We start from the raw sequence: 23547 nt of genomic DNA, 5'->3' as shown, positions 1-23547 counted from the left end.
ACATAGAAGTGTTTTAAGATAGTCCATGTTATTACTATCTAGCTATTTGAATGCACTTTAACTAAACTTTGACTTGACAGGTGGCCCCCATAGGTCCCCAGCAGGCCGGCTCCGGCCCCAGAGTGGATGACGAATACGTCAACGAGCCCCTCTACCTCAACACCTTCCACAACCCCGGAGGACCAGGGCCAGGAGAGGGAGACTACACCGATTATACCCTGAAAAAGAACGGGGTCCCTGGGGGACACAACCCTATCCTCGCCACCCTTACCAGCCAACCAGGCACCACTGGCGTCACTGCTGGCCAATCAGGTACCACCCAGCCAGGGAACCCCTCCCACAGCATCCAGGCAGCCAACGCCCACGCTGTCTCCGCACAACCGGGATACGCTGCACCTCCGGGGCTCGGCGCAGCCGGCCCTCACCCAGGGCACATCCTGCACCCAGGTCACCCTTCCCACCCCGGGTACACCCTCCACCCCGGTCTCACAGGCACCATCATGGTGGACAAGAAGACCAGACAAGACAAGAACAAGACGTTTGACAATCCAGAGTACTGGCAGCATAGCCTCCCTCCCAAAGCCACCCTGCACAACCCGGAGTACCTGCAGGACTGCAGCACGCGCTTCTTCTACAGGCAGAACGGACGCATCCGGCCCGCCGTGGCCGAGAACCAGGAGTACCTGACGGAGTTCGCCCTGAAACCCGGGACCGTGCTACCGCCCCCGCCCTACAGACAGAGGAACACTGTGGTGTAACGTGGAATAGTGAGGAGGACTGGGTGAGAAGAGGAGGAAGACAAGGGGAGGAGGAGGAGTGAGGGGGAAGGACGGAGGAAGAAGGGCAAGATCGTGGGAGGATGGGAGGAGGAGAGAGGACTGAGTGTGAGAGGGAGGAGGAGGGAGAAGTGAAAACGGGAAGGAGGAGGAGTGGACAGTCCCTCTCACTCTCAGTCACGCAGTATTTACGTATCAATGCATCAAGCACTGGACTGACACATCTATATCTGTCTGTCTGATTGTCTAATATCACAGTAATATTATTGTAATATACACAATGCTGAGAGCCTCCTACCACCCATGAACCCAGGACTGATGAGCACCTCTCTGTCTGTATCTATCTGATTTATACTGGATTACAGTAACATTATACATATACATACTACTGAACCCAGGACTAATGAGCACATTGCTAGCCTCCCCTTCCACTCAGCCCCTCTTAGCCAACCTAAATTACTCCTCTACCACACCCACTACTCTCCCTCAGCTCCGCCTCTTCAGTGTTGATCACACAAACAGGCGCCACCCACTCCTGGGAAACGGTGGACCTCTCTCTCATGTGACTTTGTCCTCTTCCTGACTCCGACTTTATACTCCTTTAGACTCCAGCTTCACCAACAACATCAACAACAACTATAACAACAGCAGAACGCTAAAGGAACAGTGACATGTAATGACTACTGACAGACAATGACACCCTCCCCCAGAAAAACCCATTACAAGACCATTGTTTGCTCATTATCTTACCTACACTATTTTATTAGTAAGAACCAACCAGTAATTCCCCGTTTATACACAACACTACACTTGGAGCACCACATGTTCCAACTGGTTTCATTTGTAGCAATCCACCAACAACACGTACAGTAATGTCATGAGAGCTGTTGGTGGGCAGGACAGCAGGTTCATATAAGAGGAAATGTATACATCTGTTTATTCACTGCTGTTCCATCACTGTCTGCCAAGCCCCAGCCACGCCATTCATCTGTCTCAAAATGTGGAGTATGAATTCATGTCCGCTGACTGGACTGACTGGCTGGCTGGCTGGACTGGACTGACTGGCTGGTTGACATGGTTTAAACCCCTCTGAATACATAATGCAATTCAATCATGGATTGTACAGCACAGCTCATATCCTCTATAACATGTTCATTTGTATCTTGCAAAGAAGGAAGATGTGCTCCCTACCTTGACACATCAATAACCCTGTACATGTATGATATAGTCACAAACACATACACACACACACAGAGAGATAGCGTTAGCGTCGTGTGCATTCCGTTTTGGACCAGGAGCTCCGTTGACCTTGGGCTCTAAAGCAGTGGAGACCAGCCGGCATGAGAAGACAAAGTCACAGCAAGTAAATGGCAGTGTTATACTGTATGTAAAGCTGGAATGGTCTACGTTGAACACACTGAAATACATCAGGCCACAGCCCAGGATTTACGAGGGAATGGGCTTATCAGTAAGGAGAGGATCTCAACCAACCAGCCATGCTGTTATAGCTTCTAACCCACATGACTTCTGAGGCAAACAAATCTGGATCGGGATCGATGCTGTCATAGAATATAGACCGGAAACTGCTGTGTGTTACAGTATTTTTTAACTGATAAACCCTGGCAGAGCTGGTGACAAAGACCTCAGGAGACAGGACTGATGAGGTGATGGGGACTGAAGTTTGAACTGGACTGGATAGATAGACAGTTGGAGGAGAAAGAGAAATAGATGGCAGGGTCATGTTCATTTGGCACCAAATGGAAGACAACGGACAGAAACAGGGAGGGACTACCTGGACATTGCAAAATGTTTTGTTACGGTGTGAACGTGACCCACGTGTGTGGAGGACTGGAGAATTCTGGGGCCTGGATAGTGGCGGGCAGCAGACACCAGTCTGTCTGGGATAAGAGAGGTCTAAAAACTTGGTCTGGTCTTGGGTCTGGTCCTGGGAATAAAGGAGGATAACTAAGCCCTGATGTGGTGGACACAACCATGGAGGAGAGTCATTGAGAGTTCTGGTCAAACTGGAGAGGAGAAGCCTGAGAACCTGATCTGGTCTTGGGGCGGCCATGGCCAGTGAGGAGTGAACACATGGACACATGGAAATACACAGGAAATAAACCTAGTACACGCCAAGCAGACTCATCATTGTTGGATATGTTCTGTGGAATAATATATTAATTTTGGGGGGAAATTGGGGATGGATGGCATCAGATTTGGACAGTTGAAATACTCTAATTATGTCATGCCATGAAGAATAGTATTGCAACTAGAACAACATCAAATTGGTCCCTAAAACTAAGACTTTTGCTCAACCCCAAAATGTCTCTCCCCCTTCTACGTACAGTACAGGGGCATCCACCCCAAAATGTCTCTCCCCCTTCTACGTACAGTACAGGGACATCTACCCCAAAATGTCTCTCCTCCTTCTAGGGGCATCCCTCTCCAACAATTTGCAATCAAGATGGGAAATGAAACTGTGCCAAAACATTTGGAGAGATTTCCTTCCTCCACAATGACATTTTCATGAAGAAAATGCAGGAGCTACAGCAGATCAAGGACATTGAACACTTTTCTATTCATGTTTGACAATAATGACAGTACAGGTAGACAGACGACATATCTATGGAAGGCCAGGTCCATGTGTCCCACAGAATACTGCCAGATGATTTTTGTTTTTGCTGCTAGTAGAGGGGAAATACTGTCTAGACAAAATAAATATTTAGATTTGGGCCTTTTTGAGTTTTGATAGGACTTATTAACCATTTTGGCACAGACAAACCTCTCCATTGTTTCCCCAGACAGAGGAACATCAGGTTCTCAATACATTTAAATTGAATGATGTATTATCTGTTGCATCGCAGCTATAGAAAAGGCAGGCAACCTACCCCATTTCACTGTTATTTTTCTCATTGTGGCTTCAGTTTGTACGATGCAGCACTTTAATGAAGACTAGCAGAAGTAAACGATGGTCGTGGTGGAAGAAGAGAACAAGGATAGTAGTAACGGTCTATAAGCACTGACAGGAGAACTAGAAGGCTCTCCACTCCAATGAAAATAGAATGAAATGTCCGGGAGTTTTTGGAGAGGCATTGTGTTAAATTTTGCTTAGTTTAGCCAAACACAGATGTTTCCTGGATGATGTGTTTATCTCCAGTTCTCCTCCTTTATGAAAAAGAATGACATGCCAATTAAGATCCATCTAATTGGTAGAATCATGAAAGTGGTCCTTGTAGACAAAGCTACTTTGGTAGCGTCGCTAAAGAGTTTATAGTCCTCGCGGACAAAGCTCCATTGGGATAACCACAGGAGGATATAAGGTCTGTTTAGATAGCTGATCACAACGCACTACAGAGTCTAGTCCCTGTCTACAAACCTACAGTGGTAGAATCACTACAGAGTCTAGTGCCTGTCTACAAACCTACAGTGGTAGAATCACTACAGAGTCTAGTCCCTGTCTACAAACCTACAGTGGTAGAATCACTACAGAGTCTAGTGCCTGTCTACAAACCTACAGTGGTAGAATCACTACAGAGTCTAGTCCCTGTCTACAAACCTATAGTGGTAGAATCACTACAGAGTCTAGTGCCTGTCTACAAACCTACAGTGGTAGAATCACTACAGAGTCTAGTGCCTGTCTACAAACCTACAGTGGTAGAATCACTACAGAGTCTAGTCCCTGTCTACAAACCTACAGTGGTAGAATCACTGCAGAGCTTATGGTCCTTGTGAACTAAGCTACAGTGGAAGAACCATGTGAGGATATTAGGCCTGTTTAGATGGCTAAGGCTTCTCTTTGGCAACTCTACCTGAGGTTAACACTGTGTGTGAGATCACTAGTGTCTACTGACTCAACCGGACCTGTAGACCTCGCTCTCTGACAGAACGTTAATGTGTTACATGGACATAAATACTGTGGCTGTGTCAGATACCAAGGTACTGTTTGTTTGTTCCTTCTCATTTTGGAGGTTAAAATTGAATTTGTCCTCTGATTTAAGATGATTCATTTGAGAGCTAACATTTACTATAACTGTATATATTGTCCTTGTGTAAAATAAGTGTATAACAGTAGAGTGGAATCTATGCTTTATCTGGGGAGTTTATCTGGGCACGTTTTATCCCAGACTATGAACATGGGGATATTGGTGCAATGACAGCCTATGAGAGTGATGTTAAGAGGACTCGTGATGGACCTTACTGGTCAATTAAAGCCAGTCTACAGGAGAATACAACACCAGTGCCCTGTGTATTAAATACTGAAGCTAATGAGAAACAATCCCTTAAGGTAAACCCTTATTTGAAACCCATCACAAGGGTCTTTTACCTAGCAGTGTGCTGATAGCTCTCCTTGTCCTCTAAAGCTGCTCTGTTCTGCGGGGAAATCATATCACCCAACATCTCCAAGCAACATGGCGGAGATAAATACTGGTAGACAGGGCAATAGTTTCCATCCTAAGCAGGGTAAGAGGCAGAGATATTAGCATTCCACAGATGTTAGGAGATCAATACATCAGTGTTACAATAGGTTGTCTGAGAAGCAGCGTTTGGATGCAGTGCTGGAAGCTAGAGGAAGAGACTGGAGTTTTACTTTATCTCAAAAAGATGACTAAAGAAATGTATGTAGCGAAAGCACTGTTGACGTTGAGTGGTGTGTATTTACAAGCGGACTACCATAAAGCAGTTAATGAGGAGCAACTTGAAGACGACCAAAATTATCTTGAAGAAGCGACCGGCGAGGAGTTTCAGAAGTGAGAGTTGTAGAATCATAACACTTTAATGCATTATGTCTTCGGGTTGTTTTAGCAAAATCCTTTAGGAACAAAAGGAGCACAAATATTCCCTCTTGTTTCATCTCAACACTGATTGTGCACACTCATTTTAATCAGCAATGTTGAAACGGTCACATTTATTTGATTCAGCTACTACTGTATTTACGGTTTTGGGGTATAATAGTCCAAATGGATGTAACCATGACATCTTTAAGAGTATTGTAAATTGTGTTAATGGTGATGTTTCTTAGTGTATCTCAATGGGGGGTTCATAATGGCAATAGATTGTTGTTTCTTTGACTCTGTTGCTATGAGAAAGGGCACAGACATTTCGGTGAAGGCCTCTTTCACACTGTTGTATCTCAATGTTACTCCCTCCTGGATCTACAACCTGGAGTAAATCCCTAAAGTACATGATGGACGGTATTCCTGTAATTTCTTACAGTGCGAAATTAATTTCTAAAGGACATTTTTGTAATTATTATGGTATTAATATGTACAGTTTGTTCCAATAAGCCTTGCCTGTTTCCCCATGGGCTGAAGTATTCCTTTGCACATAGATAGGATTTAAATCCCTACATGTACAACTAAATACTGTATGAGAGGCTGCACTCAGTGCATCTCAGAACTTATTGATGCATACCAGTTAACTAACACAATATTCATACAATTCATCATATACTATAACACACAAAAACACTGTACTTTTGTACCACACAGCTCATTTTACAGTGGTACTATTGCGTATTCCTTCCTTTAAAATGACAGGAAAAGACAGTAGTTGTAGAGTAAGCACAGTTTACAATACATGTTGATTTGCTGGTAACTAATATATGGGAGGGAATTTCTTTTTATGACACACAGGCATTATACTGAATGGCTGTTCTTGATCATTTTAATACCGCTCTTCAACCGATAAAATGTGAATAGTATTTTTATAGATAGTGGAAGTATTGGCCAGGTGCATTTGTAAATAGAGGGAAACAATACTTTTTGGGCTGCCATGATGTTTTTGGTTTCTCTTTTAATTCTGTCATATTACTGCTTTTTGTTGAATATTATTGTGTGTGATCAGTTTTCTTCTTGGTTTTTATTTCTGTATATATATATATGTAATTTAACCAGTGAATTCTGATTTTAAAAAGCTTGCAGTTTTTCTAGTCCCCGCTGTTTCCCTCGTAGCTGTATTTAGAACAACTTGGTGGACTTTGTGGTTAAAAACCTCTTGCTCACAGGGTAGAGGTGCCTTTTCCTTATTTTGGGTGTATATTTCAGTCTCCTCTCCTCCCCCTATAGCCATTTTTTGATTTTGTACAGAAACCACCCAACCATTGGAGAGATTGAGGCTCTGTTGTATTACTGATGAATACTTCTCTATCCTGCATCTACTGTATATCTCTCTCTCAACATCATTTCGTATCAATTTAACCGGTATTCATAATCAATATGTATTTCATTCCTATCTGTGGTCTGAGGAAGCACTATGGGCCTTGGATAATGCGTACATACTGTACCCACAGACACAATTTAACAAACACATATAGCCTTTGCTCTTCTTGGGCAGCCACATGATGCTAGATTGACTGGTATCCCTCGTATCTCCAGTCAGACCCCTGACCCCTGCTCTCTGATGGTGGAATTGGGTAAACCAAATAGCTTTTTGCCTGGATTATATTGTAGATTTAAATTGACATATTAGTCTGTTGGTCTATGGATATTGGTTTGGTTTATTGAATTGGTTCTTCATGATTTCATTGATTGGTTGATTGGGATTTATCTGACTGTAGTCTATAATGTCTAGCCCTGGTCTTAGACCTGTTCCTGGCCCTAGTCCTGGTCCAAGTACTGGTCTTAGTCCTGGTCCAAGTACTAGTCCTGGTCCTGGTCTTAGTTCTGGAGCTGGTCCTAGACCTGTTCCTGGCCCTAGTCCTGTTCCTGGTCCAAGTCCTGGTCCTAGTCCTGGTCCTGGTCTTCATCCTGGATCTAGTCCTGGCCCTAGTCCTGGTCCTGGCCCTAGTCCTGGTCCTGGTCCTGGCCCTAGTCCTGGTCCTGGAGATGGTCCTAGACCTGTTCCTAGTCCTGGTCCTAGTCCTGGAGCTGGTCTGAGACCTGTTCCAGGTCCTGGTCCTAGTCCTGGAGCTGGTCCTAGACCTGGTCCTGGTCCTAGTCCTGGTCCTGGAGCTGGTCTGAGACCTGTTCCTAGTCCTGGTCCTAGTCCTGGAGCTGGTCTGAGACCTGTTCCTAGTCCTGGTCCTAGTCCTGGAGCTGGTCATAGACCTGTTCCAGGTCCTGGTCCTAGTCCTGGAGCTGGTCATAGACCTGTTCCTAGTCCTGGTCCTAGTCCTGGAGCTGGTCATAGACCTGTTCCAGGTCCTGGTCCTAGTCCTGGAGCTGGTCTGAGACCTGTTCCAGGTCCTGGTCCTAGTCCTGGAGCTGGTCATAGACCTGTTCCAGGTCCTGGTCCTAGTCCTGGAGCTGGTCATAGACCTGTTCCAGGTCCTGGTCCTAGTCCTGGAGCTGGTCCTAGTCCTGTTCCTAGTCCTGGTCCTAGTCCTGGAGCTGGTCTGAGACCTGTTCCAGGTCCTGGTCCTAGTCCTGGAGCTGGTCATAGACCTGTTCCAGGTCCTGGTCCTAGTCCTGGAGCTGGTCATAGACCTGTTCCTAGTCCTGGTCCTAGTCCTGGAGCTGGTCATAGACCTGTTCCAGGTCCTGGTCCTAGTCCTGGAGCTGGTCATAGACCTGTTCCAGGTCCTGGTCCTAGTCCTGGAGCTGGTCCTAGTCCTGTTCCTAGTCCTGGTCCTAGTCCTGGAGCTGGTCTGAGACCTGTTCCAGGTCCTGGTCCTAGTCCTGGAGCTGGTCATAGACCTGTTCCTAGTCCTGGTCCTAGTCCTGGGTCAGGCATCAGACAGAGCTGTAGCAGCAGAGCCTCTGATGTTTGGCTGAGGTTCCATGGAGGAGAGCTCTACTCTCTTTCCATCCCTTTGCTTTACAGGATGTTATTGTCTGAATCCACTTCAGCGCTGCTTCCAACTGAACGTTTTACCATTCCCAAGGCTATAACATTTAAATACTTTTCCCGCAGTTTTGTTACATGAATCTGTCAAAAATATATTTTTAATTTAATATGAATAAAGATCAATACAATATTTAAATTACATGTTCTGTACTTTTAATTTGTTGGTGTCATGACTTTGGTGTGTCTTCTGGTATGCACGTGGGTGGTTATTTCTGTGCATGAGCGTGCATGCCTGTGTGTGACTCTTTAACTTCTGCTCAAACTCGACAGGAAACCATCCGTCTGGCATTCAAATGTCAGCTCTTTGCTTTGCATATGAGCCCATCTCGTTGGGAGTGCCTCTTACAGTAATCATGACCGAGCATCATCTTCATCATCTATTAGCCTCCTGGGAGTCAGAACTGGTCCCAAATATTGCTCCCATTGGTGACCCTTGGCCCCAACTATTCGATGTTTCCATATTTGTAAGTTGGGAGCACCACCACAACACTGCTTATGCCTATACAGACCCTTCAGACGTGCATACATGGCAGGGGAGCTGAGAGGGAGGGGTAGAGAGTAAATTAGACTGCAGCCAACAGAATATCTCTCTAAATTACAATAAGGGAAGGAGGGATAGATTTTGAAGGTATGGAGCAGGACCTGGGCACCTGTCCACCAGACTATAGCCACTCTGCCACAGGCCTGATTCTCTCACCATTAGCATATCCTCACACAATATGACATTTTATGGCATTATCATTGGAGATCCAATCCTGTACTCCAGCCAGCTATATCTGCATTTTGTGAGCCTCCTGCCCTGGGCAGAGTCAAATCATTTGCCTTAAAATGGGAATAGAGTGTGATCGAAACCATCCGTCAATGCCTGTCTTCTATCACACGCTCGCCCCACTGACAAAGTGTATGGATTTGACCTGATATGAAGGATGATGGCCACAGTGGAATGTAAATAAACTTAAAGGGTTTTAGCCGTCATGATCGACTCACACCGTTCTCATGAAAGAAGGGTTGAATGCTCAATTTGACATTACATAAATCTCTTCAGATCTCTTGAACAGTGCTCAGCAAATGATCATGGTTTATTTAACCCTTATCAGGCTTGCCATCAAATAGAAATATGTTTCCTTTCATTTGTCTCGCTAATGTGTGTTCCAAATGGCACCCTTTCCCCTATATAGTGCACTACCAGGGGTCCTGGTCAAAAGTAGTGCACAACATAATGAATAGGGTGCCATTTGAGTCGCAACCCTCTATATCCCATCGAATACCTACCTCTAATCTCATATCGCCCTACATCAGCTAGTAGTGTGATAATGCCAACTGATCTAATCATTAATGTGTGAAATGAAACAGAAAGACAGTAGCAGAAAACAAAAGTATTAAAAGTTGTTTTCTCTTATTTTGCTCCCTCTCTCCTCGCTTCGTCTCTCCTCTCTTCCTCTCTACACCTGTTCATCCCTTTCTCATCTCTCCCTGGTGCGACAGTGCAGTGCTCCTAAATCCCTGCCTGTGCTGCAGCATGCCATGTCTTATTGCATCCCAAATGCCAGCATATTCCTTATATGGGGCACTACCCTATGGGCCCTGTTCAAAAGTAGTGCACTACAAAGGGAATAGGTTTCCATTTGGAACTCATCCATTTATGATTGAATGGAGTCCACAAAGCCGGCTAAGCAGCTCCACCGATCCCCCGGAGAGCTTTCATTACAGCACGCATATAATATCGCCCCCCACACACACACACACACACACACACACTAGAACCCTCTCTGCCACTGGAGGCTGGGCCTCCTCCATCTCACCCCGGGCCAAGCACACACACCAGTATGCCAGGCTCCAGACAGGTATAACCTATGGGCTAATCTCCTCCAGTCTAATCTGTCCCTGACTCAATCAGAGATGAATATGATTTGAGATCTAACACAGTGATTGCTCCTAACCGAACTGCATTGCCCATATTCAGTGTGTGGTGTGCTATCTTACTGGCTGGCTGGGGCAGTTATGCTGAGTCACTGGCATTGCGTGGACAGGTGAGAGTCTGCATACTTGCTTGTGGGCAGGAGGGACATCACCCTGAGTAAAAAAAGTTTGGGGCTGGAGGTTTGAGTCAGGCCAGTTACGTTGGGTCCTTCAGGGCATTGACTGTGACACAGCATGTTTTTAACTTCCTGTCTGTCCTTTTGAAACAGTCACCTAGAGTCAGAAGGGAATATACAAGTGGGTTTAAAGTCACTTCTCTTGCTTTCACTGGGGAAGTTACATAGCAGCACCTCGGTATGTACTGTATGCCTCTGAGACTTTATGTTGGTTGTGGTACTAAAGATGAGGATATAAACCCATCTGATGGTTGAGTAAGTGGCATTTGACGATGCACAAACACATTAAGATTAATAAGGCAATCTAGTAAGCCATTTGCACTCTTCTCATGAAGAGTAGCTCGTCTAATTAGGAATACGTTTCAAAAGCTCAGTATTTAGGAAATGTCACAAATGGCATCCTATTTCCTATGTAGTGCACTACTTCTGGCCAAGGCCAATAGGGCTCTGTTCAAAAGTTGTGCACTATATAGAGAGTAGGGTGCCATTAGGGAGGCATTATCATTGATTTTATTAGGCATCAAGGCAGTATCCTCGTGGGATAACTCATGCTAGGAATGGGTAAACTCATAAATAATGGGTAAATAGCATGATCTTACTAAATGAGAAGTCAGTTATTTAATGTAACTGTTCCACACCCGATCACACAGCCCAAGCTATCGAAAAAATACCTCACTATAAGTGTGTATTTCCATCAAATTAGAACACATCACTAAATAAGCAGTGCGATTGTACTGAGAAGGTGATTGTACAGCATTCATCTGGTAGTGGAAGAGATTGGCGCATCTGTCTGGGGGCTAAAGGAGTCGCAACACCCAGCTTGGACCCAGCATTCCTTTTGAATTAAGTAACCATTTTAAGAGAAGCAGGGTCATTGTCAAACTCACACACTGATGCAATTGTAAAGGTCTAGTCTATTCATCCAGCATACAATGTCTTGATGGCAGCTCATTGTGGACTGACAATGGCAGCTTAATTGCACGTTGTCACGTCCTGGAGTGGCACACATATCGTCAGACGCTGCCTCCCAAATGGCATTCTATTCCCTATATAGTGCACTACTTTTGAATAGGGCCCATTGGGTCCATAGGGGTCTGGTCAAAAGTCTTGCACTGTTTAGGGAATGCCATTTGAGAAACAGCCGCACCCTCAGTTTCCCTCCCACTCTCCACTCTGCCATTTCAAATGGGAGGCCCATTGAGCAGTCGCTTACTTAGCGATGGGTAAGGTATGGATGTAGCTTTAATTGTATCCTATTCAGATCCAATGGACGATGGGAGCAATGTGCTTAGCCGTCAACCTCCATTAAAAAAAGGGGTTGTCTGAAAGAGGGTGATGGAGAGAGAGAACAAGAAGCGGGCTGTCCATTAGGGCGTATTTGTAATGAAGAGCGAGAGAGAGAGAGGCCCTGCTACACTCAGCTAGGCTGGTGTCTCACGATGTCTTATTAGCACCAATAGGGAAGGATGCCTGACTGTCTCTTTCTATTTGTCTAAGAAATGAGAGAGGGAGAGAAAGAGAGAGTGTGTAATAGCTGTAAGCTGTGTATTTTCTCCTCTCCATCTATCAGTTTTGAGAGACCGACTTTCATATTTGCCTCTCTTCATTTTCCTCAACACACACTCTTGATGAGATGGTAATATCAAAATTGAAAAGCAGTGATATTTTTTTTATTTTCTAAAGCACATTACTGGTGTTTAAATGGAAAGATAGAAGTAAATTACACCAATTATAGTCTGTGTTTAACTCTTTGTGAGATCAACCGGCTGGTTGGTTGGACCTCCACCTTAGATCCTGCTTTCAACGACAATATGGCAATCATGAGATCATCGTCACTGTTTAGAGAGAATGGAACCCAGTGCATGAAACCTGTCCTAAATGGTACCCTATTCCCTATATACAGTAGTGCACTAGTTTTGACCTGGGCACATATATAGGTGCAATATATACAGAGCACTATATAGGGAATAGGGTGCCATTTGAAATGCATGCATGGTCTATCTCTGGGTTTCTGTGATTATAGTGATTATAGTGGCCATGCAGTGATTGGTTGGGATATTGGAGTGGACATTCTGTAAGGAAGTATGTTGATTTGCCATAGTTTAGTTTCTACATGTTTCATCATCATCATTAAACTTCAACAGAAAGTTTAAAAGGAAGGAAGCATTTCCTAGGCTTCATGAAGAGATATAGAATCTATTACTATTATCAGCAGTATTATCAGCAATATTATCAGCACTATTACTGCATGCCCACTTTAGAATTGTTCTTACAATCATTAAAAACATGTTTGAATAATTCTGTGTTTTTTCACTCTGTTCATTCTGTTTGTAGTTTATGCAACAGCATATTACTACCGAGTGCTTGATATCTTATATAACTCTTTAACAATCCCCCTCTGACATTCTCCTCCGACCAATTTCTGCTTGATATTATGGAAAAGCTCCTTCCCAGTGGAACTCCTACACTCATTTAGCCAGTACATCCACAGCTCACAGACACCAGACCTCTCTCGCTCTCTGTCTCTCTCTCTCACTCTGTCTCTGTCTCTCTCTCTGTCTCTCTCTCACTCTGTCTCTCTCTCTCTCTGTCTCTCTCTCTCTGTCTCTCTCACTCTCTCTCTCTGTCTTTTTCTGTCTCTCTCTCTGTCTCTGTCTCTCACTCTGTCTCTGTATCTGTCTCTCTCTCACTCTCTCTCTCTGTCTTTTTCTGTCTCTCTCTCTGTCTCTGTCTCTCACTCTGTCTCTCTCTCTGTCTCTCTCTCACTCTGTCTCTGTCTCTCTCTCTCTCTCTGTGTGCACGATTAAGGTTATTGTTTTTGTTATGGTAGAATTAAGTATTTTGTTTTTCGTATCGAAATTACCCTGATTTTGGCGGGGATGGCAACCCGAATGGGGATGCCGTCCCTGTCACTTCGGCACGGCTTTAGGTGTGTTACTGAAGCTACTGTCACGATGTAGGAGTTTCTGGTCGCCATAGGAGAGAAGGTAGGATATGAGAATGTTGCTTACGCATCCCGGATGAATAAAGCGGTGGTGGTATTTCTTAAAGAAGAGCGTCTTGTAGATCGGATGGTTGAGCATGGTGTACTTCTTAAAGAAGAGTGTCTTATAGATCGTATGGTTGAGCATGGTGTACTTCTTAAAGAAGAGTGTCTTGTTGATCGGATAGTTGAGCATGGTGTACTTCTGAAAGAAGAGTGTCTTGTTGATCAGATGGTTGAGCATGGTGTACTTCTTAAAGAAGAGTGTCTTGTTGATCGTATGGTTGAGCATGGTGTACTTCTTAAAGAAGAGTGTCTTGTTGATCGTATGGTTGAGCATGGCGTATTTCTTAAAGAAGAGAGTCTTGTAGATCGTAAGGTTGAGCATGGTGTACTTCTTAAAGAAGAGAGTCTTGTTGATCGTATGGTTGAGCATGGCGTACTTCTTAAAGAAGTGTGTCTTGTAGATCGTATGGTTGAGCATGGTGTATTTCTTAAAGAAGAGAGTCTTGTTGATCGTATGGTTGAGCATGGCGTACTTCTTAAAGAAGTGTGTCTTGTTGATCGTATGGTTGAGCATGGCGTACTTCTTAAAGAAGAGAGTCTTGTAGATCGTATGGTTGAGCATGGCGTATTTCTTAAAGAAGAGTGTCTTGTTGATCATATGTTTGAGCATGGCGTATTTCCTAAAGAAGAGCGTCTTGTAGATTGGATGGTTGAGCATGTCGTACTTCTTAAAGAAGAGTGTCTTGTAGATCGGATGGTTGAGCATGGAGTACTTCTTAAAGAAGAGTGTCTGGTAGATCGGATGGTTGAGCATGGCGTATTTCTTAAAGGAATGTTTATTCAAGTTGCGCCGCTTTTTCTCCGTCAACATGGGTAACGATTTCAAATGTACCGCCGTTTATTCCAAATGAGTTATTGGAGCGCGAGTTATTGCGCTTTGGGAAGTTCGCCAGTTCAATTAAGGTTGTCCCGTTGTGTTGCAAACACCCGGCGTTGAAACAGGTTATGTCATTTCGGCGACAGGTGTTTGTTTTTGGACTCACGAGGCAGACTTTATAGTTAGCATTTAAAATCAGGTATGACAATAGACTGTATATGGCTTATGCTGGTACAGGTAGTCAACAGTGTTTTGAGTCTGAGGATAATGGTCATAAGCGACATGCTTGCCCGAAAAGGGAGAAGGCCGAGGGAGGGGCGTAGGTGGTCATCAAGTTGTCCGTGTTGAGGGCACGGAGTTGCAACTTGTATTAGAGGGAAATGTTATGCAGCAGAAAAGTATTGTTGTCGAAGGTAAGGATGTATCTGAAGAGACAGTTCCTCAGACTGGTGAGCAGGTGCCCAGTACGAGTGCTGGGGTAAAGGAGGGGGTTCATGTGGAGCTAGGCTCCCAGGGAGTGGAGGAGGTGCCCAGTACGAGTGCTGGGGTAAAGGGAGGGGTTCATGTGGAGCTAGGCTACCAGGTAGTGGAGGAGGTGCCCAGTACAAGTGCTGGGGTAAAGGGGGGGGGGGGGGGGTTTCATGTGGAGCTAGGCTCCCAGGGAGTGGAGGAGATGCACACTACGAGTAATGGGGTACAGGAGGGTTTTCATGTGGAGCTAGGCTCCCAGGTGGTAGAGGAGATGCCCACTACGAGTGCTGGGGTTCATGTGGAGCTAGGCTCCCAGGTAGTGGAGGAGATGCCCATAACGAGTGCTGGGGTTCATGTGGAGCTAGGCTCCCAGGTAGTGGAGGAGATGCCCACTACGAGTTCTGGGGTTCATGTGGAGCTAGGCTCCCAGGTAGTGGAGGAGATGCCCACTACGAGTGCTGGGGTTCATGTGGAGCTAGGCTCCCAGGTGGTGGAGGAGATGCCCACTACGAGTGCTGGGGTTCATGTGGAGCTAGGCTCCCAGGTAGTGGAGGAGATGCCCACTACGAGTTCTGTGGTTCATGTGGAGCTAGGCTCCCAGGTAGTGGAGGAGATGCCCACTACAAGTTCTGGGGTTCATGTGGAGCTAGGCTCCCAGGTAGTGGAGGAGATGCCCACTACGAGTTCTGGGGTTCATGTGGAGCTAGGCTCCCAGGTAGTGGAGGAGATGCCCACTACGAGTTCTGGGGTTCATGTGGAGCTAGGCTCCCAGGTAGTGGAGGAGATGCCCACTACAAGTTATGGGGTTCATGTGGAGCTAGGCTCCCAGGTAGTGGAGGAGATGCCCACTACGAGTTCTGGGGTTCATGTGGAGCTAGGCTCCCAGGTAGTGGAGGAGATGCCCACTACGAGTTCTGGGGTTCATGTGGAGCTAGGCTCCCAGGTAGTGGAGGAGATGCCCACTACGAGTGCTGGGGTTCATGTGGAGCTAGGCTCCCAGGTAGTGGAGGAGATGCCCACTACAAGTTCTGGGGTTCATGTGGAGCTAGGCTCCCAGGTAGTGGAGGAGATGCCCACTACGAGTAATGAGGTTCAGGTGGGGCTAGTCTCCTAGGTAGTGGAGGAGATGCCTGGTACGAGTGATGGGGTGCAAGTGGGGAGTGTTGAAAGGGATGTGGTAGAGGGGAGTCAGTTGTCTGTGGTCTCAGCTGAGGATCAGGAGAATGATATGGATATCTCTTTAGATATGACAGCTGCTGGTGAGGACTCAATTTACGATCTAGAGGAGGTAAATGGGTTTCTGGATCAGACTTTTGGGATTCTGTCAAATTGGCATATTATTTTGATGTTGATAAGTTTGTGAGGTCAGCTGTGATGTTACAGAGGACTGTGGGATTAGACCAATTGAGTGAGAAGAAGCGGTTTCGCTTGAGGAAATATATTACTGCTGTTGCAGCTGCAAAAGGTGGTGGGAAATAATAATGATGATGATCATGCTTCATAGGATGACTTTTTTGTTGTTGGTTTCTCTGTGGTTTCTTCTGCTTTTATTTTCTCTTTTCTATATGGAGGTACTAAGGGTAGGTTCTCTCAATATTAATGGGGGAAGGGACAGGAATAAGAAGGCTTGGGTATTAGAAGTAATAAAACAGAACAGGCTTAATGTAGTTTTCTTACAGGAGACACATAGTGATGAGGAAAATGAGGTTGACTGGGGTGTGTGGTGGGAGGGGCAGCATTTACTCAGTCACGGTACTAATTTCAGTGCTGGTGTGGCAATCTTGTTTTCCTCAGGTTTAGTGATGACTGTGGTATCTACAACAGAGATTGTCAAGGGTCAGGTTTTATTGGTCAAGGTGGATGTTATGTTATTATTATTATTTTTTTGGAATGTTTATGCTCCTAATGAGGGTACAGAGGGTATTTCTATATTTGATCAAATAAAGGAAACCTTAAGACAGTGTGATCAAGAGGGGTGTATGGTTTTAGGGGGTGACTGGTACTGTAGAGTGGATTTTACTGTTGATCACACCGCTGACGAACCTTACCTGCGGTCAGCCACTTGCCTGTCTGGCCTATTAACTGAGTTTGAGCTTTCTGATGTGTGGAGAGTAAGGAATGCAAAAGTTAGGAGGTACACATGGCTAAAAATGTATGAAGGTCCTGTCAGTGCAGCAAGGTTAGACAGGTTGTATGTATCTGAGCAATACTGTAGTAGGGTTGGAAAGTGTGCCATTACTCCTGTGGGTTTCTCTGATCATCATATTGTTACTGTTGATATTCACTTGTCCTGTCCACGAAGGTCATCACCTTACTGGTATTTTAATGTTAAATTGTTACATGATGTCATGTTTTGTGACAGGTTTTTGTTGTTTTGGGAAAAATGGATTGTTACAAAAGGGCATTTTGAGTCCTTGAGACAATGGTGGGAGGTTGGGAAGGCCCAAATACAATTATTTTGTCAACAGTATACTGCTCTGTCTCAAATTGAAGTTAAAGAGACTATCAAGGCCCTTGAACAGGACATCAAGTCTATTGAGTTGAAGCTGCTCACTCAGAACGACGCTGGACTAGTTATGAACTTACAGGACAAGAGACATGAACTGAGGTTGTTTCTACATGAAAGAGTGAAGGGTGCCTTGATTTGGTCTCGTTTCGCTTCCCTCAAGGACATGGATGCTCCTAGCGCTTAAAAAACAAAACTAGGACAGTCGACATTGCAACGTAAACAGATGGTCTGCCTTCGTCTCCCTGATGGGAAGGTGACCACGGATGACAGTGAAATGCGTCAACATGCCGTGGATTTCTACTCGACCCTCAATAAGTCGGAGGATTGTGTGTACTGAACAGTTGTTACACTGTCTTCCTCAATTGGGACCTGAGCAGAGAGTCGCATTGGACGCTGACATTACACTGCAGGAACTGTCCACAGCAGTTATGCAGCTCTCAACAGGCCGAGCCCCTGGCATCGATGGTTTACCATCTGAGTTTTGTAAGCACTTTTGGGGGTCTATAGGGGAGGATTTTTATGAAGTGGTGTGTGAATCTTTTCATGAGGGTTCTCTTCCTGTATCCTGTCAACGTGCGGTGCTTTCACTGTTGCCAAAAAAGGGGGATTTGGCTCTCGTAAAAAATTGAAGACCTGTTGCTTTGCTGTGCGCTGAATTGTTGACAACTTGTTTCTGATAAGAGATGTTTTAGACATTTGTAAACTGTCTGATGTAAATGTGGGTTTACTTTCTTTGGATCAGGAGAAGGCTTTTGATTGTGTGGACCACCAGTACAATGAAAGCCTTTGGGTTTGGGGATGTTTTTTTGTCTTGGATGAATTTACTGTATGCTGGGGCCTCGTGTAAGGTGAAGGTGGGTGGTGGTTAGGGGTTGCCCCATCCCTGTCCAAAGGGGCATCAGGCAGGGATGCCCAATTTCAGGGTAGTTACTGTATATAGTCTGGCGATTGAACCACAACTTTGTTTTTTAAGATCGAAGCTTACTGGTTTCTCTGTGCCGGGTGTAAGGAAGGGTCCCACGATAGCACTGTCTGCGTATGCAGATGACATGACAGTTTTTATTACAGGGTTGAGGATGTTAAGGTTCTCTCAAACGCTTTAAAGTTGTATGAGGGGGCCTCCTCAGCTAGAGTCAATTGGGGAAAGAGTGAAGTGCTGTGGGCAGGTCAGCTTCAAACGGGGTCCGCTCCACGGTTACCAGGGGGGCTTCAGACGGGGTCCTCTCCACGGTTACCAGGGGGGCTTCAGACGGGGTCCGCTCCACGGTTACTAGGGGGGCTTCAGACGGGGTCCGCTCCACGGTTACCAGGGGGCTTCAGACGGGGTCCGCTCCACGGTTACCAGGGGGGCTTCAGACAGGGTCCGCTCCACGGTTACCAGGGGGCTTCAGACGGGGTCCGTTCCACGGTTACCAGGGGGGCTTCAGACGGGGTCCGCTCCACGGTTACCAGGGGGGCTTCAAATAGGGTCCGCTCCACGGTTACCAGGGGGGCTTCAGACAGGGTCCGCTCCACGGTTACCAGGGGGGCTTCAGATGGGGTCTGCTCCACGGTTACCAGGGGGGCTTCAGACGGGGTCCGCTCCACAGGTACCAGGGGGGCTTCAGATGGGGTCCGCTCCACGGTTACCAGGGGGGCTTCAGACGGGGTCCGCTCCACGGTTACCAGGGGGCTTCAGATGGGGTCCGCTCCACGGTTACCAGGGGGACTTCAGACGGGGTCCGCTCCACGGTTACCAGGGGGCTTCAGACGGGGTCCGCTCCACGGTTACCAGGGGGCTTCAGACGGGGTCCGCTCCACGGTTACCAGGGGGCTTCAGACGGGGTCTGCTCCATGGTTACCAGGGGGGCTTCAGACGGGTTCCGCTCCACGGTTACCAGGGGGGCTTCAGACGGGTTCCGCTCCACGGTTACCAGGGGGCTTCAGACAGGGTCCGCTCAACGGTTACCAGGGGGGCTTCAAACGGGGTCCGCTCCACGGTTACCAGCGGGCTTCAGATGGGGTCCGCTCCACGGTTACCAAGGGGGCTTCAGACGGGGTCTGCTCCATGGTTACCAGGGAGCTTCAGACGGGTTCCGCTCCACGGTTACCAGGGGGGCTTCAGACGGGGTCCGCTCCACGGTTACCAGGGGGCTTCAGACGGGGTCCGCTCCACGGTTACCAGGGGTGCTTCAGACGGGTTCCGCTCCACGGTTACCAGGGGGGCTTCAGACGGGGTCCGCTCCACGGTTACCAGGGGGGCTTCAGACGGGGTCTGCTCCATGGTTACCAGGGGGGCTTCAGACGGGTTCCGCTCCACGGTTACCAGGGGGGCTTCAGACGGGGTCCGCTCCACGGTTACCAGGGGGGCTTCAGATGGGGTCCGCTCCACGGTTACCAGGGGGGCTTCAGACGGGTTCCGCTCCACGGTTACCAGGGGGGCTTCAGACGGGGTCCGCTCCACGGTTACCAGGGGGCTTCAGACGGGGTCTGCTCCACGGTTACCAGGGGGGCTTCAGACGGGTTCCGCTCCACGGTTACCAGGGGGGCTTCAGACGGGTTCCGCTCCACGGTTACCAGGGGGGCTTCAGACGGGTTCCGCTCCACGGTTACCAGGGGGGCTTCAGACAGGGTCCGCTCAACGGTTAGCAGGGGGGCTTCAAACGGGGTCCGCTCCACGGTTACCAGGGGGCTTCAGACAGGGTCCGCTCCACGGTTACCAGGGGGGCTTCAGACGGGTTCCGCTCCACGGTTACCAGGGGGGCTTCAGACGGGTTCCGCTCCACGGTTACCAGGGGGGCTTCAGACGGGTTCCGCTCCACGGTTACCAGGGGGGCTTCAGACAGGGTCCGCTCCACGGTTACCAGGGGGGCTTCAAACGGGGTCCGCTCCACGGTTACCAGGGGGCTTCAGACAGGGTCCGCTCCACGGTTACCAGGGGGGCTTCAGACAGGGTCCGCTCTACGGTTACCAGGGGGGCTTCAGACGGGGTCCGCTCCACGTTTGAGATGGGATGAAGACTTTTTTTTTCCAGGCTCCGTCTTTCAGAAAAAGAACCGGGAGGGTGTATTGGAGAAAGTGTGTGCCAGACTGTCAAGAAGGAAATGGGTGCTGCCCCAGCTGTCTTATAGGGGAAGGGTCCTGGTACCTAATAATCTTTCTGCCTCTACCCTTTCGCACAGACTAATGATTTTGCAGCCACCAAAGGGTCTGATACAAAAACTTCAGAGGACCCTTGTCAATTTCTTCTGGTCTGGACAACACTGGATTAAAGCTGCAGCCCTGTACCTGCCACTGCACGAGGGTGGGCAAGGCCTGGTGGGCATTTCCTTTAGAATCATGGCTTTCCGGCCTCAAGCAGCCCAGAGATTGTTGTCCAGAGACGGTTCTAGCTGGGTCGAAACTGCCTACATATTGATGAGGAGAGCGGGCTGTTTGGACTTAGCCATTACCTTTTCCTCTTAAAGCTGGAGGGGGGTGATTTGCCTGGCCTGACTTCATTTTATGAGTATGTTATGCAGGCTTGGTGAGTCCTTCTCAAGTCCCGTAAGGTCTGCACGCCTCCAGGGATGTGGCTATTTGAAGAGCCTCTTTTTCACAACACTGCCATTCAGTCCCGTGTTCTGGGTTCAGCCAGCCTACGTTCATGCCTGTTAGGCGTGGGGTGTACCAAGCTGGGTCATCTGATGCGGAGCAGGAGCAGATGGTTGGAGGAGCTGGGAGAAAGAGCGGGGATCCGATCATCTCGCCTACTGAGGAAGGTCGTCGATGAGGTCTGCGACTCCTTGCCAGTGCTTCATCTGCAGTATGTGACTGACACTTCCAATTCTGATCGGTGTAAGGAGGGTCTGGATGACGTGTTCCCTGCACTGATTGTTAGTGCTGTGATGGGGGCATTCGAGGAGGACATGGGGATGCTGCTTTCCTTCGATACCCCAGAGTTGGGGGAGTTCAAGGAGGTGGGAAAGAAGGCCATGTACAGAACATGTATAAAGGTGTCCCATGCCTCTTCCCTGGAAGGGGTAAAATCCACAAGGTGGGCGGGTGTGTTTGATCCAGGTGCCTCTCCAAAAGGCTGTTGGCGATCATTATACAAACTGCCTATTGATAAGAGGACAGCTGACCTCAAATGGAGGATAATGCATGGAGCTATAGCCACCAACATGCATCTGGTACACCTGGACCCTACTGTTGGGGAGCGGTGTCCATTCTGTGTTGAGTCTGAAACTCTGGCACATCTGTTTTTACTGTGTCCCAGGTTGGTCAGGATGATTGAACTGATCACTGATTGGTTCTCAACGTTGGGAGAGGTTTTCTCTTCCCCACTGTATATATTTAGGCCAAAGTACAGGTTCAGTCAAAAGGGTGTAGTTGTGTTGCTTCATTTTGTGTTAGGGGCAGCAAAATGAGCGATATGGAAGACCCGAAAGAACAGCATTCGGGGACAGGGGTCTGTGGATGTGATGTGAATGCTGGAGGGAATGTTGGCAGCGAGACTAAGGGTTGAGTTTGCCTATTATAAACTTGTCAACAATATTGATCTGTTTTTGAGTATATGGGGTATTCAGAGGCTGTTGTCTTTAGTTACTGTGGAGGATGAATTGGAGTTGTGTTTTTAATTGATATGTAACTGTGTTTTTGCATGAGTATTTATTGTGTGGTGGGCCCCCAGACCCAATAAAGATTATTTAAAACTCTCTCTCTCTCACCCTCACTCTCTGTCTCTCTCTCTCTGGCTCGGTCTCTCTCAAGGCCAGCTGTTGATGCTGTTATAGCCCAGAGGGTACTTCAAGAAGAGGTAGGTGGGGAGGAGGGAAGGCAGACTTTTCCACCTCTTGAGGGAGATGAGAGGGAGGCTTTACTACTAGTGGAGGGCTGCCTATAACAAGGCCAGGACAGGGAGCAGAGACTGGAGACCTGGAAATAGGGAGAGACAGAGGAGATCCTTAGTAATTTACGACGTCTCTCTGACCACAGCAGCATAGTTGAAGGAGGAAAGGGGAAGGCAGGGAGAGGGGGATGGGGCTTGCTATACCCAAAGAGGGCAACGTCATGACAATAGTGTAGGGCTAGAAGATAGTGTAGGGCTAGAAGATAGTGTAGGGCTAGAAGATAGTGTAGGGCTAGAAGATAGTGTAGGGCTAGAAGATAGTGTAGGGCTAGAAGATAGTGTAGGGCTAGAAGATAGTGTAGGGCTAGAAGATAGTGTAGGGCTAGAAGATAGTGTAGGACTAGAAGATAGTGTAGGACTAGAAGGTAGTGTAGGACTAGAAGATAGTGTAGGGCTGGAAGATAGTGTAGGGCTGGAAGATAGTGTAGGGCTAGAAGATAGTGTAGGACTAGAAGATAGTGTAGGACTAGAAGATAGTGTAGGGCTAGAAGATAGTGTAGGACTAGAAGATAGTGTAGGGCTGGAAGATAGTGTAGGACTAGAAGATAGTGTAGGACTAGAAGATAGTGTAGGACTAGAAGATAGTGTAGGACTAGAAGATAGTGTAGGACTAGAAGATAGTGTAGGGCTGGAAGATAGTGTAGGACTAGAAGATAGTGTAGGACTAGAAGATAGTGTAGGACTAGAAGATAGTGTAGGACTAGAAGATAGTGTAGGGCTGGAAGATAGTGTAGGGCTGGAAGATAGTGTAGGACTAGAAGATAGTGTAGGGCTAGAAGATAGTGTAGGGCTAGAAGGTAGTGTAGGACTAGAAGATAGTGTAGGGCTAGAAGATAGTGTAGGGCTAGAAGATAGTGTAGGGCTAGAAGATAGTGTAGGACTAGAAGGTAGTGTAGGACTAGAAGATAGTGTAGGGCTAGAAGATAGTGTAGGGCTGGAAGATAGTGTAGGACTAGAAGGTAGTGTAGGACTAGAAGATAGTGTAGGACTAGAAGATAGTGTAGGACTAGAAGATAGTGTAGGACTAGAAGATAGTGTAGGGCTGGAAGATAGTGTAGGACTAGAAGATAGTGTAGGACTAGAAGATAGTGTAGGACTAGAAGATAGTGTAGGACTAGAAGATAGTGTAGGGCTGGAAGATAGTGTAGGACTAGAAGATAGTATAGGACTAGAA

General features: G+C 47.1%; 1 protein-coding gene across 2 annotated transcripts in view; it reads left to right on the top strand.

Moving 5' to 3' along the window:
- LOC135519282 (receptor tyrosine-protein kinase erbB-4-like) overlaps positions 1-8691 on the top strand; it is a 540414-nt gene extending 531723 nt beyond the window's left edge. For both annotated transcript variants that reach the window (XM_064944424.1, XM_064944423.1), the window contains exon 29: positions 81-8691. In XM_064944424.1, the coding sequence (XP_064800496.1) occupies positions 81-758 (678 nt within the window). In that variant the 3' untranslated portion in view covers positions 759-8691. The remainder of the gene's footprint in view (positions 1-80) is intronic.
- The last annotated feature ends 14856 nt before the right edge of the window (positions 8692-23547 follow it).

Source organism: Oncorhynchus masou, chromosome 29 (assembly GCF_036934945.1).
Source record: "Oncorhynchus masou masou isolate Uvic2021 chromosome 29, UVic_Omas_1.1, whole genome shotgun sequence".
Lineage (NCBI taxonomy): Eukaryota > Metazoa > Chordata > Actinopteri > Salmoniformes > Salmonidae > Oncorhynchus > Oncorhynchus masou.
The sequence above is the reverse complement of the archived record's forward strand: the minus strand, read 5'-3'. Positions and strand labels throughout refer to the sequence as shown.